General features: G+C 37.3%; 2 protein-coding genes across 3 annotated transcripts; one reads left to right on the top strand and one right to left on the bottom strand.

The window, feature by feature from the left end:
• Positions 1-1,564: 1,564 nt before the first annotated feature.
• Positions 1,565-3,155, top strand: manbal (mannosidase beta like). The gene is made up of 3 exons (XM_082135975.1): positions 1,565-1,709; positions 1,909-2,066; positions 2,724-3,155. The coding sequence occupies exons 2-3, from the start codon at positions 1,917-1,919 to the stop codon at positions 2,835-2,837; spliced, it is 264 nt and encodes an 87-aa protein (XP_081992101.1). The 5' UTR covers positions 1,565-1,709; positions 1,909-1,916; the 3' UTR covers positions 2,838-3,155.
• Positions 3,156-3,858: 703 nt separating this feature from the next.
• On the bottom strand, positions 3,859-14,479 carry nfatc2b (nuclear factor of activated T cells 2b). Of its 2 annotated transcripts, none has more exons than XM_082135972.1 (10): positions 14,172-14,479; positions 12,726-13,605; positions 11,882-12,050; positions 11,066-11,268; positions 10,053-10,225; positions 9,776-9,916; positions 7,631-7,686; positions 7,417-7,549; positions 6,768-7,322; positions 3,859-4,174 (listed from the first exon to the last, which is right to left on the bottom strand). In XM_082135972.1, exons 1-10 carry the CDS (start codon positions 14,272-14,274, stop codon positions 4,128-4,130), a joined length of 2,460 nt encoding a protein of 819 aa, XP_081992098.1. In that variant the 5' UTR covers positions 14,275-14,479; the 3' UTR covers positions 3,859-4,127. The 2 variants fall into 2 exon arrangements, with proteins under 2 accessions (XP_081992098.1, XP_081992099.1); XM_082135973.1 differs by having other exon boundaries at positions 7,631-7,683.
• Between the last annotated feature and the right edge of the window lie 1,405 nt (positions 14,480-15,884).

Below are 15,884 nucleotides of genomic sequence, written 5' to 3'. Positions count from 1 at the left end.
TGCAAGATACAAGTTTTAAACAGAACAATATTGTCATATCTAGTCATATTAAGCTGTGTGCATTTTTGATAATGAAAACCTAATGATGGTCTTGTGTGCCATCAAATACGCTCTAGCTATGCAAATTTTTTTTTTAAAAATCTTCAAATGATTCATGCCTGACACGCATATGACCTGTCACTGAAACCTGTATGAAAATTATATAAAATACTTATAAAGTTAATTATATACAATAATTATAATTATAATAAATATACACTTTTTTATATATATTTTTTTTACTTTATTCAATGCAACGAGAACAAGAGGTAGGCCTGTTACATACTACTCACATGATCACATTAACTTAAGCTGCCAAAAAAATTAAAAAATATTAAATTCCAGTGCTTTCAAAGCATTACAAGTTTTTAGTTTGTTCCAAAAGATTTACATATAAAGTAATTTAGAAAATGTGAAAAATTTGGCACTGGGCCCACTTATTTTTATATATGTGACCACAAAACCAGTCTTATGGGTAATTTTTTTTAAATTGAGATTTATACATCATCTAAAAGCTGAACACATCATCTTTCCATTGATGTGTGGTTTGTTAGGATAGGACAATATTTGGCTGAGATACAACTATTTGAAAATCTGGAATCTGAGGGTACAGAAAAATCTAAATATTGAGAAAATCTCCTTTAAAGTTGTCCATTGCTATTGGCGATTGTGCAGCATCCATTCACAAAAAGAAATTTTTGATATATTTACGGTAGGAAATTTACAAAATATCTTCATGGAACATGATCTTTACTTAATATCCTAATGATTTTTGGCATAAAAGAAAAATCGATAATTTTGACCCATACAATGTATTGTTGGCTATTGCCACAAATATCCCCGTGCGACACAATGCGTTTTGTGATCCGGGTAACTGTATAAAGAACTGTTGTTCTTTACATTCTAAATACAGAAAAGCACATCAAAGACACATTTCTGTCATTCACAAATGTTCTATTGCTAAAGGTTTCTGAATCTTTCCCATAATAATCTTGAGTAAATACAGTGAAGAAACAAGATGCAAACTAGTTTATTTTTCTAGTGCAAGAAAATTCACATGTATATGAAATATTAAGCTTAAATCTTTCCAAAACATACATTTTGTGAAGTATTTTATAAGACACTTCCTTAATTTTGTTATGAACACAAAACTTATTTGGCAATTTCCAGGCTTTGATACAAGATATATTTCACTAAAATAATTAGTGTCCAGTGATAAAAACCATAGACTGTAATAAAATAAAATAAAAACAAAAACAGACCGTGTTTGGTGACGTTGATTCACTGTGATTGGTCAATCCTGTCAGTGCTGAGAAAAGTAACAGCGAACACGTGACAAAGCCCGTCCACTTCAGATGTGCTCTGATCAATAATTTACACCTGAATAACGGCACCGATTAACGTAAAATAAATGATTTTGAATTCAAATCATACAGAATTCAAATATAAGGTGTATTATTAAAGCCCACCGTATCTGAATATCTGCTGCTTCACATGTGTGTGAGACGTGTCCTCCTGTGCAGCAGGGGGCAGTAAAGCGCAATGAAGACAGAAACTCAAACGCATTCGAGACAAAGCACTGGATGCGTTTCTCTAAAATCTCACAACAAACAAAGGATTCTGCTGTTTTAGTAATTCCCAATATTCCATAACACGATTTACATCTACAGGTAACTGGTTTGTTTCGTGTGCGTTTGATTTATATAGATGTATGATATTTTAGCACTGCACGCCTGTAACGCTACGTGTCAGTTTAACACTGCCTAACTTGTTTTTTGATGTCTGACGAAGACGTAACGTTACCATGGTAATACCATGCCCGATGTTCTTGTGAGTGTGTGTTGTTGAGTAACGTGTGTGTATCCTCAGGCTGCATCATGTCTGCAGATCTGGATCTTTCTCCTCCGGAGGTTCCCGAACCCACTTTCTTCGAGAGTCTCTTGCGTTATGGATTATTTCTAGGGGCCATTTTTCAACTCATCTGCATTTTAGCTGTAATTATACCCACATCCAAGAGCCACGAACAGGTGCGGACAACTTATACAAATACTGTTTTGTCTTGATGTCTGACACCGGTCAAAATCTTCATTATAAAACGGATAGTCCCAGTCCTTGATTCTGATTGGTTGAGCCGCGTTCGAAGTCGTTGTAAATTACTCGACAAACATACACACCTGTGACCGCATCGTGCCTAACAACGCCCCGCGTCGTGCTTAACAACGCCCCTTAGCTGTTCTAAATCCACTGTAAAACACGACTTCAAGGGGCTTATTGCGTAATTTTAAAATGGGTATATATATATAACTTTTATGTACAATTCACTTTTTTTTGTAAAAGATCCACATTTCTCATTTTCATTCATGGAGATAACATGGACAATGTGCCATGGTTTAATGGAGATTGCTGCCATCAACTGGAGAAAGTTTGTTATTTAGATTTACGTGTAGACATTTTAAAATAATTATTGTAACAATAAAAATGACTTTTTTATTTTTTATGTCAAGACACTACAGGCAAAACTTGTAAAGCAGAGCATTTGTCTTAATGTAGTTCAATGATTAATCAACTGGGGAAGTATGGTGATATCTGTTAATTAAAATGTGTAACCTGTTCAGCTCTAGTGTCTTGCCATAAGGGGTTTGAAAATTCAACTGAATTTATTCTTTTGTATTTCATGATTGTAGGTGGAGCCGTCGGAGCCGGTGGACACTCGCAGCTCTGAGCAGAACCGCAAGCCGAAGGGACCCGTTCAACAAATCCGACAGAAACTGAAAAAGGAGAGCAAGAAGAAGAGATAGAGAGTGTGTGTGTGTGTCTGACTGAGGGAATATGAATGCGGGAAACATTTAAAGGTGCAGCAGGAACCTTGTGTGAGGATTCAGCTGTGGATCTGATCAACTCACGGATGATGGATGGACTTACAGCAGCATTAGAGGATCTGGATCCAACGAGATATTGTGTAGTTCAGACATTATAACATCTGATTTCAGTTCGGATGTTGCCACGTACTTCAAAACAGTGTTTTTTTGCACACATTATATATGTATCAGTGTTTTTGAATAATCTTTAGTGTTATTTTAAGTACCTTCATCTGAATAAACAGATAGTCTGTTCTGCTCGTTTCTTTCTGTGGTGATAATTGTTCAATAATTCAATAATTGTTCAACAATGTGGTGATTATGTTCAATAATAGTTTCCAGGTGTAATGTTCAAATGGCACACAAAATATTTACAAATAAATATATTTTAATATCATATTTTATAGATGGATTATATATACATTATCTAAAATTTTGTATTCCCAAATGTACATAAGAATAAATGGATTGTTCCTAGTTGGATTAAGTAAGCATTACGGCATAATGCTATCAATATATAATACATTACTACTAGATCTTATGTTTATAATCTGGCCAATAAAATCTCTTAAATGAGCAATAAATCATCATGATCAAGAGATGCTTGCTACTTAAGAAGGGTTAATAATGGACAAATATAGTTATATGCTGAAGTATTTGAGAATTGCATTTAATACACTAATGAACTTGATAACTGACTTATTTCTTAAGAATATTTTCATGAATCCACCCCCTGATTTGAGCTCTTGAAACATAAATATAAAACTGTTTAGCATTTTAAATATTGCAGAAAAGCATTCATAATGCTCACATAAATTAAGAACACAAATATGCATTATTATGGCATCAGCCGTTTTAGAATATCTAGTAGGAACTACTAACTAATCAGCATCCAGTTGGCTGATAATTATCTGCCAGATTAGTTTTCATTTTGGTTTGTTCCAATAAAAAAAGTAACAGGCACTTTAAAACATTTTATTTGAAATGCACACTGATAAATATGTCACACAAGGTCGCGCTTTGATTAAAAACATGATCTGAGAAAATAGGCATTTTATATATAAACAATATTAAAACACACTGATATTATGTCTAACTTGATCTTACCGAAATCATCTTTTTGTGTACAAATCATAGATATGAAAAACAAGCAATTTAAATAGATATCAATGCCAAGACGTCTTCATCGGCCTGATGCTGTTTCATGAAGATGCAGATTTGTCGTCCACATTAGAGCTTATTTTTATGAACAAGGTCCCTTCTTATAACAGCATTCACTGCAAGGAAAAATAAAATCATAATTAGTGCATGCTGTTTGATAAAGTGTGCATTACTATTATAGCATTAATGAAGTGATCAAACCTCTAACACTAAGGATTAAACATCAGCTTGTGCTCCAGTCACGCTGTATGTGTTGTTGAGGAGAATCTGTGAGCCATTTTCACCTGCCGGCTTTTATCAAGACATTTTTATGATGCACATGCATCACACAGACGTGAATGAATGCAAGGTCGATGGGACACTGCAGTCTGCGCATCACTGTAACTAACCCTCCACTAGCTGGCAGCACAGAGTTTAACCTCATCACTTCATCTCTGGCTGTGCTTCCTGTTGTTCTGCTGAGGCAAGTTAGTGGGCTAAAAATGGAAAGTTTTCAGTCTAAAATTAGATTAGGGGACACAAGGGGTGGCGTTTACAGGTATAATCAGCTTGAAATAGAAGCTGAAGCGTAGGTGGGATCCTTTGTAACACCTACAACATCCACCACAAATATAAACATATCTGCATCCGTGGTGTGATTTTAAAATGTGTCCCACAACATCAAATATACCAGGCTTTACGAGAATAAACAACACAATTCAAGAGTATTTCCGAGTGCTTTTGTGATTGCATGCTATAGTAAAGATCAATAGTGTGTCCTGTTTGTCCCCGTGTGTGTGTTTTAGGTCTGTGAGGAGCTCAATATTTAACAGGCTTTGGCAGAACCTGAGGCACTGACCCATATAGTGGCGCCTGATAAGAGTGGCATACATTAGTGGCCTCTGAAATAAACTACTGAATATCTGCTATCAACACACAACAACAGTCCTATTTTTACATTTAAATTTAAATGGAAGTTAAAAAGCGATTAAAAATGGGGACAAACGTTGGTTCTTAAAAGAAACAGATCCAGTGTCTGTGTGACTTGGTGTGAGAAAAACATATCAATAATTGAAACCGAAGGTGTTTTGTTGCTATTTAAACTTTGCAAATATTTGAAGCAAAAAAGTATTTTAAAATCATTTGACGAAGGTACAAGAATGTGTATTAAACAGCTTTAATGAGAGAAAGAACTACAATTCCATGAAGCATTGCAAAAGACAAATTTAAAACAATGGATAAATAAGAAACTACAAAAATATTTATATCTGTTATACACAGCATATACAGTCAAAAGTTTGGAAACATTACTATTTTTAATGTTTCTGAAAGAAGTCTCTTCTGCTCATCAAACCTGCATTTATTTGATGAAAAATACAGTAAAAAAAAAAAAAAATACAGTAATATTTTGAAATATTATTACAATTTAAAATAGGCTAATTTTCAGCATCATTCTGTTTTGAAGAAATGCTGTTCTTTTTAACTTTTTATTCATCAAAGAATCCTGAAAAAAGTATTGCAGTTACCAAAAAAATATATAAAGCTGCACAACTGTGTCCAACATTGATGATAAATCAGCAGATTAGAATGATTTGTGATCATGTGACACTGAAGATTGGAGTAATGGCTGATGAAGATTCAGCATTTCATCACAGAAATAACTTCTATTTTAAAGTATATTAAAATAAACACAATTTAAATTGGAATAATATTACACAATATTACAGTTTTATCTGTATTTTTCATCAAATAAATGCAGGTTTGATGAACAGAAGAGACTTCTTTCAAAAACAAATGAATGATGTAATGATTCAAAAATGACTGTATCGGTACTGTATACCTGTATATAATATGCATATTAGTTTGAGAGCGTTAGGGAGACTGACTCTGTCATTCACAGCGCTTCATGGGAGTGGATGAGCACTAAATAGTTTTTTGGCACAATTTGCCTTTTCCAGTTCTGTGATTGGAGGAGATTTGTCATGCAGAATCATGGGTGATGTAGTTTCTCACCAGGATTTGAGCTGTTAAACATCAGTTAACAATCTCATAGCTCACAGTAGGTCTTGATAAGCTTATAAGTTTCCCTTACGAGAAAATGATTATGGTTTTAACTTCCGGAACCTGACTGTAATTTTCTAACTGAAGTGTTAGAATTGAGCACATTATACAGTCAAACCAAAATGTATTCAGACACCTTCAACATTTCTCACATTATCACAGTTTATTCGCTATAGTTTAGAAAATGGTAATAATAAAATATGAGCAGAACTCAGTTGATATTTCACTGGTTTTGTCCGTCCTTCTGTTAGTCTGTCTCACACATGAATTATGTTGAATATCTGTCAGCTGTTAAATTTAACTACACAATTAGATAATACCAGTTTAGCTCAACCATTTACCAAGCAATGCTTCATTGTGTTCAGTCTGTGTGTAAAAAGATCACATTAGCAATTAAAGAAAAAAACACTTCAGCAAAACATGCTCAGGTCAAAGTTTCTGAATACATTTTTGGTCCCAAATTTGTATAAATGTTACTGGTAGTCGCTGTATGAAGACTTTTTTGGGTATAATATGTCACAGTTTACTTTATTTTGCTCTCCTCACTTACATAAATGAACTATAGTGTCCTGCACCCACTGGTAAATAATGATCAAAAATGATATCTGGTGTCTGAATAATTGGTTGGACTGTAAATACTGATTGATCAGAGTAATGATGCCCACAAACCATCATCCAGATAGGCCTGATCCAGGTTCTCCTGCTTGATGGTGACTCTGACAGGACTGATGTTCCTCTGGTGCTGTACGGGCAGGTATGTCTGCTGATGGCTTCGGGCGGGTGGGGACCTCCCTGTGGTGGGGGACGCCCTCGAGCCATACGCCTTCTGATGGGCCCCGGCGGAGCACAGATCAGAGACATCAAGGGTAGGAAATAAGGAGGCGGCCGTTTGGATGCTGTCACCTGCTATGGTGTGCTGGTAAGCGTTAGGCACAAACGTAGACACTGAGGTCACACTGTGTGTGGCCCCCATACATGAAGCATGACCCGGGGAGCCAGAGAGGATTCCTGGCATCTGGTAGCGCATGGATGCGTGCTCGAGGTGGTGTTGTGGGACACCAGCATACATGCTGGATTGAGTACGCTGGTACGGTGAGCCGGTGGGCATCATACGACCGTCTGGAAGATGACAAGAGGGAGGAGAAACGCCCATGATGGGACGCACAGGACAGCCTAACTGTGTGTACTGGTATTCTTCAACCGGCTCTGCTTTAATCTGTGGCACTGGAAAGGAAATCCAAACCATTTGGATCAGTTTTAAAACAAAAAAAGCCACGTAAACTTGATTATCTGATGGTAAAGGAACCGAAAGCTGCACCTGAGAGGGGTGTGTAGGTGAAGTTCTGAGGCTGGCTGCATTTCTTCTTCCCGTTCAGCACGTGAAAGCTGACTCTGACTGGGTGGTAGATGTTGGGGTCCCGATATGGAGGGATTTCCAAGAACAGCAGGTTCTGATAGGAGCACAGCTTACATTAAACTTTTAAGCACCATTATTGAAGACCATTGTGTGTTATTTTAGTTTGAATGCTTACAGACGTGCTTTTGTCTCTGTAAACTTGCGCCTCCGCCTCCCATATCTGTAAGTCTACTAAGACAATAAAACAGGCATTTGAATATAGAAAAAACATGCATGGGAACAATAAATATTTGAAACATTATATTATATCTTCTATTATTCTTTACGAATAACATCTAGAATCTTAAACAGATCCATATTTCATTAAAAAGGGTGGTTTTACACTAGTTACACTACACTCATTATTTTGAAAGATAAATACTTTTATTGAGTATTTGGTTGAAAGTGACAGTAAAGACATTTATAATGTTACAAAAATGCTGTTCTTTTGAATGTTCTATTCATCAAATATTCCTGATTACACAAAAATATGAAGCAGCACAACTTGTCAACATTGATAATAATCAGAAATGTTTCTTGAGCAGAATGATTTCTGAAGGATCATGTGACACTGAAGACTGGAGTAATGATGCTGAAACTTCAGCTTTGATCACAGGATATAAATTACATTTTAAAACAGCTATTTTAAATTGCAATAATATCTCACAATATTAGTGAGCATCAGGGACTTCTTTCAAAAACGTATTTTTTTTTATAACTCAGAACTAATTTACATCCGTTCACCTACACACGTCCTCTTGTATTCGCACTATTTATTGTTCAAAGCCACAACAAATAGCTGGTCCGTGACTTCTGCATAAGCAACAGAGAGAAAGTTTCATGCATAGTGGATGAAACTCCCACTCTCCTGCTGTGTGACTTCTGCTCTGCAATGATCACTTTGAGCACAGGAAAGGAAAGAGACTCTGTGCTTGTAGATGCTATCTGTGCAGAGCAAACCACATCCTCTCGCACCGCACTGCACACCTAAATGGAAAGTGCTGCTAAAAACTTTGCTTGCGTCAGAAAGAGTAGGCAATCTCTATAGGATGTCGATGTGAGTCACGGCCGATATATGCTATTGTCCTCATGGTCGTTCTGTGACACTGAGATTTCACTCAGCTGTCACTCAAAATATTCTTGACATTTTGGAACATTTCTGGTGTTTCCCCTCAAATCAATCAATTAATTTTATTGAATTTAAATCTTTACTTGTTTTTTTTTTTTTCTTTTATTTTCATGCATCTACTTCCATATTATGTCAATGTAAGTGTCTTCTGTCCTTTGTAAAATATTGGTTTTAAAAATGCTATATCAAAAATGTTTTACTTGCCTTTATGTAGACTCTCAAATAATATGTTATTAAACTTGCGTGCATAATAATTGTAAAATAATGAGAAAAGTAGTTTTAGATATAAAATGTATCACATCACACCGCAAGAGCTGACAACTTCCCAAAAGTATTTCATATCACCTACCAATAAACATAGTTCTAGAATTAACGTTACGTACAGTGCGTGGGTGTTGGTTGAGGTTTCTGACGTCTTTAAACACTGACAGACAAACTGGCGGGAATATGTGTGTTTATGCAAGCTTTGCACGGCTTATCTTTTTCTTTCTTTTTTTTTTTCTTCACTCTTGTGTTATTGCAAACATTGGCCAAACCAGACTGCAATCTACCATACAACCCAGCCTGGACCACCGTTTTTCTCAGCATATGCAAAGCACATCAATACGACTTCAAACAAATCATATGCTAATCTTCTCCACAGATGGCTGATAGTGCCTGGAGAAGTCAAATATTAAAAGGGTTCAATGTCGATGGTTGGAGCTGTTAACACGCTAAAGCACAAAAATAGTAGTTGAAGGTCTTCATCCACCATTGTAAACTTTTTTTGAAAGTTATTCATCCATGTAAAATGAGATTAGGATCTCCCTATCTAAATATATACCTTCACAGATTCGTTTTCACTGAAACTGTAGACATAGTGACGTTTGTGTGTCTTTCAGTCTAGAGATACAGAGTTTAAAATAGCCTATAACATGATTTGGATTTGGATACTTAAAAATGTCTTAATGTTATTGCATCAGATAATAGAATATAAAATCAACAGCCATTTATTTTAGTCTATCATCTCTAATGTGATAAGTGTTCAAACATTTTTAAATGTGCCTTAAGTGTCTGAATAATTTTTGGAGCCAGTGACGACCTCCTTGCTATCTAAACAGCCACTGAAATACCCATTGGTTAAGTAAAAGTGTGACCAACCCTCTTACTCACCATGCGTTTTCTCAAAGAAGATGACTTTGGACTCTGAAGTGAAGTTCTGGCCCCTAAGGATCATCTGCAGTCCACCCAGAACCGAACAGTGGTCCACGTCCTGACGCTCTACCGCTGGATGCTCATGGGCCGACCTTTGAGCTGTAAAACAACCCAAGGCATTCATGCATTTAATATTTAAAAATATGATATTTGACAATTTTGACCATTTTCAAAAACATGCATAAAAATGTATGGTTAAAATAATGAGTTTGAAATGAAAAGTTACAATGCGTACAGCACTCAATAGTCTGTGAGGCCACTTGGAGAGAGAGCCACTGGCCTCCGGGTTGAGGAACGTGGACACGGAAGACCATTCTCACTCGGGTGTTTTTCCGTCCCACATCCGTCTCTCCTTTCTTCAGCTCAATGTCGGCATTTCTCAGTTTCAGGATACCAGCACAGTCAACTCTAACATAGACAAAGACTTAGCATGCAAAACTCAAAAAACACTGGATCTTTTATCACTTCCTGGTATCAATTTTTCTATATTCTAAGAACAGAAACTATCTACTATCCTAAACTAGATATAGTGGAGGCTATTTGTCACTTTCTTTTTTTTCCAGAATATTTCTGCAGGTTTATTATTATTGAAAGTTTTTTCTGATGCATACCAACAAGTTTTGGCTATTGAACATTTCCAACATTGCAACTGGGATGTTTTTACACTATATGGAGTAAGTTGTCATAATAAGAACCTGCGTCATGCATGTTATATAGGCTATTTAAAAGGTTTTCAGCTACATTTAAAACAAATATGAAGTATTAAACTGTTCACGATGCAACAAATGTAAAAGCTGCAGAATCACTGCTTTATAGCTGAATAAAATTTCATAATTGACCAATTTTGAAATATCAACACTGTTATTGAACAGAATTTTAATAATGAAACTATTGCCTTCTGTAGAGCTGCTTGTTTCATAACTGATTACATTTACAGTTACTGGACTGACTTGAGCTAAATAAAGACACTATTGTCTTTTTTAGAGGTGCTTTACAGCAGAATTTGAATTTGTCTCATATTTCATGAAGTTTGCATCATCGATCCTGTTATTTTCCTCTTTATTTCTGTAAAGCTGCCTTAAAACAATCTTTAGCTTTATAGATAAAGGTGAGTCGACTTGACTAGCATTTGTAGAATTGTATATTTGACTCAAAACCTCACAGCCTATTGAGATACAGAGCTTGAGACAATTTCCACATGTGACAACTAGCCCCGGTCTTCTTTATATGCTATCATTATCTTCTTACACAACTCTCATGTTCTCCTTGGGTTCCAGTGGCAACTCTAGGATTTTGGTTCCGCTCAGCAGTCGTTCCTGACTGTTGGTGGTGACGGTCTTGCCGGTGATGCGGTGGACCTGGTAGAACGCGTGAGGTCTGAGGTTCCTGTCGTCAGCCGTGCCGATGAAGATCTGTAGAGCCAGCGGCTCCGTCCCGGTGTACCCTCGCAACTGAAACGGTTTATAAACCACAGCTTTACACTATTCTAACAATCAAAGGCTGATCTAATATGTGACACAAGATACACTACACATAAAAATGTGTGATTGAGGTTGCATTACAAAAAATTCCTGTAACTGGATATTTAAATGCAAATGTTGCTCAGTGTCTTTAAATCTGCTGATTTTTAGTGTATGCATGAAGTCACAACACTTTTTGTCTTCATTTTCAATGATGCCAATGCTCTGTGTGAGATATGCATACAAGCTGAGTGAAAGGTTTAGTCAGTGATATGATGATATGACATATTGGCACAGCGATAGCTAATTTCCCTAACCGTGGACACCGTACTTCACGCCCGTAACAGGGAAATAACGTCACCACAATCATTGCATTATCTTCTCTGTCTTCACCTCGTTTGTCTTATCAAGCTCTTTCACAGACAACCATCTCAGTTTCAAGTCTTTACATCGCTCACACAACCGTTTCTGCACATTTTCACACGCAGCGATTCTCAAGAATTGTCAGATTCACTCCCCACGCGTCCTTATAGAAACAAACAAAACCTTTCCACCCTCCCACGTCTTTGCTTCTTCTAAATACACAGCTCTGTCCTCATTTTACCTGAACGACAGGATGGCCTCCGGTAGATGCTTTGACGGCCCCTCGGCTGCCCTCGGTCTCGTAGTGGGCCCTGTGATGTTGTCTGGGTTGAACGTCTATCCTGAGCTCATACTGTTCACTGCTGCTGGGAAGAGGCCAGTCCAGCGCAGGCAACGCAGCCACTGGCATACTGAGAGATGAGATACTGTTTAGTCAATCACAATAACCATCACAGATTTACTAACTTCATAATAAGCAGGAGGATCTGGGAATAAACATCCATGTGGGCCAGGACTGTAGATGTGCACACATTTTAATCTTTGCACTATTCTGGTTTACTTTGAAAATCTGGTTAACCCAAATTAAAATTTTTGGTTGCTCTTTCAGAGCTCAGGCTAAAGGCTCAGATGTTTCTCCCAAACTATATTACAAGAAATAAAAATAGACACATTGATAAACTAGTCGTGCAGTAAGAGGATGAATATGGATAGCAGCTCAGCTCCATTAATATTTGGAGAATTTGATTAGAAATGCTTGAGTTTATATTGAGATTGATGACTTTTGATATTTTGATCAATCTGAGTACAAAATTTGAGATATTTTGGAGATTCTAGAAGAGACACATGTAAAACTGAGGCCTTTTTCACAATTCAAAATTTGAGAAACCAAAAGTCTCCAATATGACTCCATATTGAAATTACAGATGTATTGGGAAATCTCATTTCCTATGGGTTGTGGTGCTGGTTATAATCAGTTGATTGTGTTTTTCCTCATTTATAAGTGGATAAAGGCAGCTGCTAAATGAATAAATGCAAGACTGTTGCTTTGTCACTGACTGATTGGTTATTGATCGGTTATTTCATACCTACAAACCCCTGCGAGAGCCTGACTGGACCAGTTGGCAGGCATGAAATAGCATGACTCCATTGTGTATTCTTTTTTCACTTCCGTCATGGTTTGGAACATGCTCGCCTGGCTTTCCGTGTAGACAGAATACTCTAGATTAGGTCTGACGATCTTAGTAGGGATGGGTTTAGTCAAGCTGCTGAGGTTGTTCAAGGAATCCTCCAAGTTTGCCAGTGGATAGAACTCGGTGGGCTCGTCTCGGACATAATGGAGGTTTTGAGTCTGAACGTAGGTGCGTTTCCCCTGTGGAGAAGCCGAGCGAGAACGTGGAGAGGATGAGCGGCGGTCCAGGACGGTGTCTTCTGTGATGCTGGTGCGAGGAGACGTGTTGGGAGAACCTGAAGCTTGGATGGCCTGCAACATCGGGCAAAGGTCGGCTTCAGTCACTCCGACCAGACTTACTTCACCGCCTCCGGGAGAGATGCATGGAGAGTACGTTCCTGGAGAATAGCCATCTGAATGCCAGCTAGTAGAGGAGGTGCTACTAGCCGGACTGAGGCATTGGTTCTCCCTGTAGGGCATGTCGTACCCTGGAACGGTGAGCATGGGCCGATTGATGTTCACAGGGTTGGTGAGGACATGGTCATGGTGGTGCAGGTCAGGGCAGGTGATCTCAATTCTCGGGCGGTTGCCTTGGATGGCTGCAGGGTGGGCGGCAAGCAAAGAGGAGTGACCGAGAGACTGTCTGAGATCAGATTGCTCATAAGGAAGAAGGTCATCGGTGGGGAAATGGTTGGAAAGCTGGGCCATGGACTCTTCTCCGTAAAGAGAAGGGTCTTGATGAATGCATGGGGAAGTTTGATTGGTGCCATGGTTGGAGGGGACGCCAGAGTCATCAGCTACAAAAACAAACAAACGGGAAACCACATCATTAGTCATTTCACCATGTTTTAGCTGTGTGAATATAGCATTATAACCAACTGAATATTTAGAATAGAAAATGCTGAACGTTTCCTGTAAACTGAGTAGGCTCTTCTTTACTAATACTTGAAAACAAAACAGTTTAGCTGCAGTGAAAGTTTCCACTACATTTTTGGTTTCACATAATGTGTGTAACCCACTTTTGAACCCAATGCATCTACTCCAACTCAAAAACGGAAATGCAAAATGTTTCCGTAAATGTTACAATATTATGACGGTAATATTTAATTATTTGAATTACCTTAGATTAGAGTATCATACTGTGGTAATCGTACAGCACAATAGAATGATAAAGTATCATTACTGTAAGTTACCATACTACTATTTGTGTAAGGTAACGTTAAATGACAAAAACAAAGACAATTATTTATTCTGTACACAAGTAAAATAATTAGGCTAAGTTATAAGAAGATAGGGAAAATAATTGTTATAGGAGGAATGGTCTAAATTAAATTATGATTAACAATTAGTGATATTCACTAACCTGGGTCATCTGGAGGTAAGTCGCCGCCAGGTTGATTGTACAAGAAAAGTAATGGAAAGTCCAGTTCTTCTTGACCGTCGATATTTTCGTATAAATTACTCATTGGATAAGTTTCCAAAACCAACGCCCCCTTTAAAAAAAGTTATTTGAAAAGTAAAAAGAAACGAAAAGGTCGCAATTAATCAATCCCACGATAGTTTCCACTAAATAAAAACGCTTATAGCGATAGTTGCGCTAGTTTCTAAGGCAACGGAACGAACTGTCAGTCAGCCGTGCTCGCGCTCTACTGATGATTCGATTGCGTGTGAGAGCGCGAGAGATGCTGAGCAGGTTCCTGTTAGAAAAGAAACTCCCTCAGAAACCTCTGCGACCGAAACTAAGAATAAACCAAACATGCATACGATTTCTTGTTGTCAGAATGTTATAGAAAATGACTCAGAACACTCTAATAAGTGAAAATAAATTAAGTAATGATTTAATGAGTTGAGCATCTAATTCATCTGTAAAGCAACAGGTATTTTGACTCTAGGTCATGCTTTCATTGTGCTACTTGTTTAGAACGAATGCATGTATCGTTTCAACTACGATTTGGGCCTTTATGATTTAGGATAACCTGAATACAGGCTTACAGGTATAGTATATTGGAATAAATCGATTAGCCTGAGATCTATTCTCTGTCAGACTCTTAAAATCGCCCCAAGGATATTTTTAGAAATGGCAGATGCAAATGATGCGAGTCTTTGTTTTTACAGTGATTCCTGCCGTTTACACCTGTCCATCCTCATGCCACCTTATGGGTTCTTTAGCAACAACAATGGCTCCATCTACTGGACTGCCCTTTGAAAGCGTCTTTTTAATCAAAATGAGCACTTGATATGGCATTTCAAGCAGTGTGGCATATATATCTATCATAGGCTATATAGTACACACCACATTTAAAACACATCCCACTGCACTGCATGAGAAAGTGTAGGGGGAGAGTGCAACACTTTTTGCATTTCCTTGAGTTCTTCAGAGACTGTTTGTATTGGAAAGCCAACATTTAATGAAATATGTACCCACATCTCTTAGCCACACACACACACTGCTGCAACATGTGTACATATCGCAATATAAGTACAATTTATACTTGAATAGACAAAGTCAAATGTTACAATTGCCCCTATAAGGAGAGGGTTGCACTTGCACCATTCGTTAAATAAATAAAGACATTCTTTAACATCATTTTCAAATGTATTTATTTAACTTGTGCACAGACAGGGTCTCAACTAAGTTAAATTTGCTGTATAAAGACAAAGACTAGTAAAAGGGGAAAAACATTGTCAAGTAACAAGTAAGGGTTTTGGTAAATTATTACAATGCATTTGAACAACAATAATATTTTTTTTAATTAAAATCAACACACTGAAATGTAGTAACAGACTGCTTCTGTGAAAGCTGACTGAACGCTGTGTGTTTAAGCAAGGTCATGTGACAAATGTCAAAGTCTTTTGTTTTGGCTCAGACTTCATGTCCTGCCTTTATGCTTCACTGTATTTGCTGTTAACATCAGAACAGAGTGACACCCCTATTTGTTGTGCATCTCCTCTCTTGTGGCATACACTGAAAACACAGAACAGATCAGATGTATGCCTGGGCAGATTTTTACTTGAAAACTGTTTACTTAAAAAAGGGGGAGATAACTGACTATTAAAAGGGTTTCTTTACATAAAA

This window comes from Leuciscus leuciscus, assembly GCF_965113295.1.
Source record: "Leuciscus leuciscus genome assembly, chromosome: 14".
Classification (NCBI taxonomy): Eukaryota; Metazoa; Chordata; class Actinopteri; order Cypriniformes; family Leuciscidae; genus Leuciscus; species Leuciscus leuciscus.
This window is presented reverse-complemented; position numbering and strand designations above follow the sequence as displayed.

Bases quoted from the DNA above. Each gene is read 5' to 3' on its own strand.
- manbal (XM_082135975.1), top strand. From the start codon at position 1,917: ATGTCTGCAGATCTGGATCTTTCTCCTCCGGAGGTTCCCGAACCCACT. The intron at 2,067-2,723 runs GTGCGGACAACT...TCATGATTGTAG, and splicing joins CATCCAAGAGCCACGAACAG to GTGGAGCCGTCGGAGCCGGT.
- nfatc2b (XM_082135972.1), bottom strand. From the start codon at position 14,274: ATGAGTAATTTATACGAAAATATCGACGGTCAAGAAGAACTGGACTTT. The intron at 12,051-12,725 runs GTATGAAATAAC...CTCATCTCTCAG, and splicing joins GCTCTCGCAGGGGTTTGTAG to TATGCCAGTGGCTGCGTTGC. The intron at 7,550-7,630 runs GTAAGCATTCAA...TGCTCCTATCAG, and splicing joins ACAGAGACAAAAGCACGTCT to AACCTGCTGTTCTTGGAAAT.